Source organism: Protopterus annectens, chromosome 9.part0 (assembly GCF_019279795.1).
Source record: "Protopterus annectens isolate FY-2018-M chromosome 9.part0, PAN1.0, whole genome shotgun sequence".
NCBI lineage: Eukaryota > Metazoa > Chordata > Ceratodontiformes > Protopteridae > Protopterus > Protopterus annectens.
Genome location: NC_056743.1, coordinates 483869507 through 483878156, shown reverse-complemented (window position 1 = coordinate 483878156; position 8650 = coordinate 483869507). Strand labels below are relative to the sequence as shown.

General features: G+C 39.8%; 1 protein-coding gene across 1 annotated transcript in view; it reads left to right on the top strand.

The window, feature by feature from the left end:
• Positions 1-529: 529 nt before the first annotated feature.
• LOC122811287 (pyroglutamylated RF-amide peptide receptor-like) overlaps positions 530-8650 on the top strand; it is a 708130-nt gene continuing 700009 nt past the window's right edge. Inside the window, exon 1 of the mRNA XM_044083029.1 lies at positions 530-2501. Coding sequence (XP_043938964.1) covers positions 2159-2501 — 343 coding nt within the window. The 5' untranslated portion in view covers positions 530-2158. The remainder of the gene's footprint in view (positions 2502-8650) is intronic.

Genomic DNA, 8650 nt, shown 5'->3' with positions numbered 1-8650 from the left:
ACCGGCGGTGTAAGTCTTTGCTCTTGATAGCTCGGTCACACTGAGTAATGCTGATGTGAAATCCCATTCCATTGTATAAAGAGGGATTGATGACGACAATTCTTCCCGTTATTTTAAGAAAAATGTTCTTAGAGAGGTTATCTGGAATCATGTTCCATACTAGTTCTGTAAATACTCCGGCCATATAAAATCAAAATGCTTCTAGGAGATATTCAGGATAATAAATATCTAATATACAATACTGAAATGGGTACACAGCGTATGCATTGTTACGCCTTAGTATAGGCGCATGGTATGACCTATACCTCTAAGTGAAAGACAAACAGGAGTCACACATACAGTACTAAGTTTTTCACGCTGCCCTATCAAATGTTAATAGTGTGCTTTATTTCGTATTCCGCTGGCATCATTACACTTGTCTTCTCTGGATTTACTTTTCCAGTTTATTTTATCAAGTGTTACTGATTCTGGAGAAGAGGGCACACATTGTACTCCTATTGTAACCATCGAATTGTAACAGTGTCATGCATTGTACCCCTATTGTAACTACCGAATTGTAACAGTGTCATGCATTTTCAAATTTAAGTCATTTGAAATTGATCTATTGTGCTGATTAGGAATAGGAACTCACTAAAGTGGCCGCGGTGGTGCAGCGTTTAGTGTTGCCATCCCACAACACGAGGTTCTCGGGTTCGATTTTCAGTTGGGGTGCTTTCTGTGTGGAGTCGTGTGGGTTTCCTCCATCTACTCAGGTGTCCTGTCCTCCCACGTCCCGAAGACTTGCAGTAGGTAGACTAGAGACGCACTAAATTGGTTGTATGTGAGACTGAGTGAGTGGTATGAATGAACTGCGACACGGCTGGCTACCCGGCAGTGTAAAAACTTTCGAGATGATTATCACTGCTAAAATGACAACCCGACTTCATGCGCTTACGCCGCTTAATGAGAAACAGGGTTGAGGATGGATAGATAGGGACTGTCAGAGCAGTTCTGCTTGAAGACGACGGACCCCTTTTTTTCTGAAAACGTTGCGTTAGCATTTCTTTTTTGCTGGGAATACATTTAGTATATTGTAAAAACTGTTACACCGCTGCACAAAAGTATCATTGGTCAGTGCCACTGTTATTAATGAATTCCTTGATGTTCCAATATTTGCAGCTTACTTGGGGTAAATGTAGTGTATAAAGATGTTGGTAACGGAGGTGCAACAGCAGTACTGTTGCAATTACTGCTAAATCTTGGTTTATGAATGTATTGCTCAAAAGATGACGCACGTCTCACGTGGAGCCAGCTATACAGATAAAAAGGCAAATAAATCAAAGTAATTTCCTTATCCAAACAAGCAATGAGCGCTCACAGTCGCGGTTTCTGAATTCAATTTCCAGTACAATACATTTCCTGGACAGACCTCCTTGGTGGGTTATATCTGTCATTTAAGGAAAGTGATAATGAAATGTCAGATGACATGGAGACACCGGCGCATCGGTATCTCAGTCTGTACGTGCAGGAGTCTAACAACATACCCTCATAATTTTAGTTTGGATACGTGAACCATCTTTACGTCCCAAGGCAAGCAGAACAAAGTGATCCACTGCAGGAGTCTGGAAGGTGTATTCCTACAAGTCTAGGCGCACCCACTCCCTCCCCTTACAAAGAGTTAAGTTATAAAAGGGAACGCAGCGCGCAGTATGCAGTTCTTCTCCAATACGTTTAATAAGGACCCAGAGAAACCAAACAATCCCCGACCACCAATCTTATCCAGAAAAGAGCAGAAGCAATCGTTGAGTAAAATCACCATGCTTTGCAAATGCTATGTACACAGGGACGGAACAGGGTGCTAATTCCATGTGCAAGCCTCCATCATTCACGCTTCACAGTCTCATTCCTGTGTAGAACATGTGCGCAAAAAGGAAATCCAGATCACACCAATGAACTTATTCAATCGAAAGCAGCTGTGTGGAAGCTAATTAACAGATGTTACAAAACCTCAGGTTGGAAATAAGGCTAACGGTGGAGGACAGGGCACCCTCTGCCAGCTGTTCTTTGGGGGATTCGGTATCAGCAGCACCCATGCACCAGCCCTCCTGTACGTTTGCAGTCCGTGCAAAACCACATTAGCACCCTATGTCCCCCGTCCTCGGTGGTCAACATCACTGCCATGGAGCAAAGGCTGAACGTAACTCAAGAGGCACTGAACAAACTGCTGGAAGAGCACAACATGAGCAGAGAAGAATTCATCTCTGCCTATAGACTTAAACCCCTGGTTTACATCCCCGAACTACCGTTTAATGCTAAGGTTATTTTTCTCGTACTGTATGTCATCATCTTCATAATGGCCCTTATCGGCAATAGCCTGGTTGTGTACATCATCATCCGCAGAAAAGCAATGAGGACTGCCACGAATATCTTCATCTGCTCACTGGCCTTCAGCGACTTGTTGGTAACTTTCTTCTGTATCCCTTTCACCCTGCTTCAGAACATTTCTTCGGAATGGTTAGGTGGTGAGTACCAGCCTGCAAAGAAGTATTAAGATAGTAGTCACTGAGCATTGCTGACGTGCTACTTTCAGGGATGTGTCTTCTGAATAATGGTGAACACCCTTGTAAATAAAGTTTTACTACCTAAAGACAAACAGAAGGGTATGTTATGCACATGCTAGGTGAAGAGGGCAGAAATGTTGCTGTCCAGTCATTGTAATGTTTTTTTTTTCATGTTAGGAGTGTAAATTACTCAATATGCAAGGTTTTCCCTGACTGAGGGTTTGAGAAAATGTGCGCGCGCGTGTGTATATACATAAAATGCCCGCAGATATGATGCACCTTAGTAAGCCGTACAATGCTGAAGTAGTCCGGGGCCTGAACATAGTACTAGTCCGTTATAAATCGGTGACCTATCGTCTAAGGGGTTCCTTCTTACTAAGTTTTAGCGAGGATACATAAGATGTGATGTATATTAATACTTCTTGTGTGGGTTTGTCCTTTTATTACGACTTTCTTCGTTTACTTCATTTTGAGAGTTTAGTTACTTGGAACTTATTCGAAAAGTGATAAAAGGTCTCCTTGGAGGAGAGCCGATTTCCTTTTTGTAGAGAAGACAGGAATCAAAGAAAAAACGACTTCCCTCAGGGGGAATTATGCATTAAGTTATGAAGAGAATCAAAACCACATTTAGATTTGCACTACAACACTCAGTGTGTTTATCTTACCTTTTCCAACTCATTCATGGAAGCCCTACGGTTTTATCATAAATTATTCAGATTACTGCACACTTTCTCATCACTTTTTTCTCATTTTAACATATGTACAATTAGAGATAAGGTAAACAATGGGTGGCAGAATAACAAACCCTGAATAGTAAAACATTAATATACACCAAAGCATGGTCAAGATGCACATGGTACTCTGAGGTTTATACTACAATTTCTCATAGTTGCAACTATCAACATGCTATTCGACGCAAGTTTTTTTTATTCATTTTTTAACCAATTCAATTTGTTGACTAGGTGAGTGGACTGGCCAAAAGGACTTTCCAGCCATGACCTGGGCTCCATTAGAACAACAGTTCAAGCAAATATATTTACAAGAAGGTAAACAAGGTAATTACACCATAGGTGTACATTAAAACAAGGCACATCATATAAAAGTTTGCAAAATAGATACGTTATAGAAGAGATACATTATCTATCTATTCAAGTTTGCAGTTTTATTAGCTTTTAGCTATATATCAATATATATGGGTGCCTGAGCTGTTGGGGAAATTTTCAGGTGAAGTCTTACAAAACATATGAAGTTTGAATGTTGTTTTATTCCTACAGAGGAAATTATAATGTTTATTGGAGAAGTAAGGGAACTTTATTGGGAGCATGTTTGAGCATTGGCAAATTAGGGTTAGGCAAGAGGATAGATTGTATGGTATTTGTAAGTAAATATTTATTGGATGGGTTTAGAGTAGACTAAGGGTTAAACAGGGGTAGAGTGTTTGCTTGTGCTTCCTTATTAGGGGTATGGTTAGAAATAAGGGCTAGGTAAAAAGACAGGTTTTATAGTGCAAGTGTGTGTGTGTGTTGGAGTGAATGTTTTAGTTGAATGGAAATTCATTTGACAGTGTGGTGGGGTGTGTGAGCATTTCAAGTTAGAGTCAGAAAAGGGGCAAAGCTCTCAACCTTCCATCTCCAAAATGAGGAACACCAGCCCTCGTAATGTGGAACAAATGGGCAAAATGTGGAACACATACTAATGGCTAACTAACAACTTCAACTAGGAAGGTCATAAGATGGTTAAAATATGCTGGTTTTACTTATAAAGAAGATCTTTTAATGAATAAATATGATTAACTTCTATTTACCATGATTTCACTTAAAAAAAAATTCCTTTCACAATGTGCGACAGTCTTTCAATGTGGAATTTCGAGGAACATGAACTTTTTAAGACCCCAAAATGAGGTACGTTCCTCATAATGACGTACACTTGAGAGATATGAGAAGGGGCTAGGTTAAAAGAAATGTAGTGTTGTTGGTGCATGTCTGATTGTCTTATGTAGTGTTACTGTTGGGAAAAGGGGGTGGGACACGTTTGTGAATAAAAATAACTGACCCTCTTGTCATTTTTCCCAGTTTAAACCATCACTATTCTGGCTTTTCAGGAGTAGTGTGTATTCCTATGAAGAAAGCTGGAACACTTTGCTACTCTAATACTTTAGTTTTTGCCATAATCTGACATCTGATCTGTACCATGTAAAGTGAATGTAACTGACAGACAGAGTCTGTCTGCAAATGCAAGTAACTTAACCCTGTTACTGTTAGATCACTGCTAAACAGCAGTCAATGGTTTGACATGACAAAAGTAGTGTCAATGTATTTGCTAAAATCAGATTAAAACCAGTATTGCTGTGGCTTGTGTGTGTGTGTAGGGGGCTGAAGCATATTTAAGAGTAACAAGTTAGCCATTTATTTCATTTTAGAAACACAAGCATCAGCACTGCACATGACAAGTAACCATATTTCACCTGCTAGGAAGCTCTGTATAAAAATAACTGATCATTAGCACAGTGAGCAACACTGACAAATCAGGGCTTCAGTTCTTAACTGGGGCTTTTTCTCAGAGGAGTCTGCATACCCAATGTGTCTCTATGTGGGTTTATCCATGAGGTCTGCTTTCTTCTAACACCTTAAAATGAGATTTAGAATATTCAGCACAGAAGGTCACCAAGAAGTTGAGATTTTTTTTTAGTATAATATAAGCTTGTCTAGGGGAGTACACTGTTTAGGAGCAATGAATTGGAATAAAAGTGTGTATTTATTTTCATTTTCCTGACAATTCACCATCACACACCCATACTGGTGGTTATTTTTTGGTAGGTAGGGGTAAGGAGGCATGTCATATACATCGTAAAAGCAACATATTGAACTATGTTCCATGTGTTCTTTTAGTTTTGTCCCAGTCTGGCAGCAGAGTGGTATCGGAAGGTGGCTGTCATTTGGGGGTAGAGGTGAAAAAGCCTGCTGTACATGTCTAACTGTAGCCACTTAAAATATGACTGGCAGTTTGTGCCATCACCCCAGTCCAGCATCAGTGGGATTTTCAGAAGGTAACTATCTTTTTTTAGGAGGTGTAGGGAGGCAAGCACTATTCCAAAACATGATATAGGTATCCTTGAGAACATTTTACTTATATTTTGAAAGATACAGCTTATTTCTTCCTAGAAGTCGAGGGGGAGAACACTTGCATTTCTTTCTTTGCTTAGAGCATCTATAGTGGCATGTCCTGGCATCTGGGGGGAGGGCCTTTCTTTATTCCACAGATATTACAGTGCACTCCTACACAGGGTAGGATATGTTTAAAGGGTGCAGGAAAAACTGGAGAGTAATGCAGAATTTCTTTCCTTGCTTATGTATTTTGTTCATGCCATTATTGGGTCAAAAGGTTGGGCAATTGCTCTAAAAATGCACCTGACAGCTTTTGTAATCTCAAGGCTTCAGGGGGTGGGTGCGGGCTCATGGACTGAATACACGTCTTAATTTCATTATTTATTTTGCAATTATTATAGGTTCATAGTTAAGTATTATGCTAACTGACCTTGCCAGCCATTTGTAGGCTAGCCAATTTCCTTTTTTTTTCTTGAATTAACCTATCCCATTTGATGTTAGATTGACCTTACCCAGTCCTTGATCAATAATTATATATCACTGCTAATGAGAATAGTTGGTATCATAGCATAATCAGTCTGTGGGGACTCATGCATGGGATAAAGCATTTAGGGGTTGCCTCTGTCCATTAGTAGCACAAGGGGCAGTGCTGGGGGAAATTTTGTTTTACCAATTAATACATCCAAGTTGCACTTTAATATGGACAGGAATGAGCTTTGTTTTATGTGGTTGGGCAGTCTGTTCAGGATGAATTCTCTTTGAGATATACCTGTCCCATCAAATTGTTTTGCTTATGTTGCAGAAGAGGTTTACATCCCTGGACCAAGTAGTTCTAATAACATTTGACTGGTTCATGTGAGTAGGTCCATGAGTAATGGGTCAGAAGAGGACTTTTTATACCAGACACAGGTCATCTCTTTGCTGTCTATAGGATATTGAGTATAGTGCAAGGGCTTTAAAGTTGTCCATATGGGATATATCATTTAAGCCTAGCATCCTATTAGTACAGTATCTCTGTGGGCACTCCAATTGTTGCATGTGCCTGGACAGACACATACCAAAAGAGGCATTATATGCAATGACTGGCCTGAGGGCTGACCAAAGGGGAACAATGAAATTTATAGATCTTGGTCACAATCCCTCTGTTTATAAGCTGCAGGATAGAGAAGGACTTTCTTATGACAGTTCGGTCACTGTCAACAAATTCCCAAATCTCAAACAAACGGGTCAGTTCTCAAGGGTGTATTGTCAATGCACTAGTTCTCTGGGGTAGACAATTTCACAAAGAATATTCTAATATATTTTTGGCCTTTATTATTAGTTCATTATTCTGACACCAATTATTTATATGGGACAAACCATTCTGCAAGGTAGTTAAAGTCATTTGACTGTTTCAATAACTGCTGCATGCTTGTAGTCACCTGTAAATTTAGTCACTCAGAGCTCTTTCATATTGGCTTTAACATCAGAGAAATAGATGCCTAAGAGAAGAGGTCTCACAAACAAATCATGGGTGACTCCACTGGAGATGGGTCATTTTGAGGAGGTAGCTTCCCCTACTTTGATCTCCTGCAACCCATCTGGGAGCCTTTTGGCAATTTTGCAGATGCTGTAAGGGTTTATCCCATTTTATTTACCTTTTCTACTTTACCTCAGTAGGGGATTGTCAAAAGCCTTGGCCAGGCTGAGGTATGTGGTTTACTTTCATTCATTGCTTTGGTGACCTTTTCAAAGAAGTGCAGCAGGTTGAGTAAGGATGACCCACCCTTGACGAATCCAAACTGAGATGGATCCAGTGTTCAAAGGCCCCCTACATCCTTACTGAATAGTTTTACAAGTCTTTCCATGGCTTTACATGAGGTTGGTCAGACTTATGGATGTGTAACTGCCTGGTTTGGTGGAAGGTCCTCCCATATGCAAGGGAATGACTATAGCTGTTCTCCACTTGACTGATAGAAAACCTGTACTGAGGCTGAAATTAAATAGTGTTGTTAGGGGGTGCTAAAATTGTGTTTCATACTATTTAAGATGCATCCAGCGATATTGTCAGGATCCAGTGATACAGTATTTTTAACTTTTGATTACACTTTCAGAACTTGGTCTTGCCTGCTAGCTACAGGCAAGTCCATTCCAAGTATATCTTGCGGAATAGATGGAAGGGAGAGATGAGTAAAGTTTGAGCTAGTAGGTTATCTATATCTTGAGCCTCTTTGTAGGTATCAATCACAATTAGCTCAGTCAGTACTACACTGTGCTTCTGAGATTATGAACAAAACTAAAAAAGGCTGTGTGCTTGCATTTGACTTGTGTGGCTATTTTAATCTCAGATTTGGCTTTGAGGATTTTATTAAGCTCCTGAGTTTATTTCAATGATGATGACAATCATTCTTGGAATTACTCTTAGTCAAAATTCTATTTCTTTTACTGTGGTTTGTTTCTGTTTTTTGCCATGCACTTGTCCCTACAGACTTCAGCTGCATATGTGCAGCTATTTACATCCTGGTGTAATGCAGAGGTGTATATTTCTGCATATTCAAAGAAGGTAACAGTTTGGTGGTGATTTGAGACTTGTGAATATATAACTTTGGAGTAGGTAGTTTGTTTTAGAGAAATGTCTGAGAGTACCCTGGTTGGGAGGGGCCTCTGGTTTCAGTTTTATTTCAGAGGAGATGACTTAATTGTCAGACATAAGTCATGAAGATATGCATGAGATGGTATAGGACACTCCCATATGATCAAAAACAATATCCAAGATATTTTTTCCTAGTGGGTACTCTAATTGTTCTAGGGCATTTGTATTGACAAAGCCCATAAATGCATTTGTGGTAGTGCAAGTTCCCAGTCTATAGTTGGAAGAAAAACAACATGCATAGTTGGCACAGCTGAAAGATGCCATGACTGCTCATGGTCACCTTAACCAGGAGTTTGATAAAGTAATACAGCTATTTACCACAAGACAGGTGCTTCAGAGTGTGTGTGTGTGTGTATACATATACATGTGGTGTG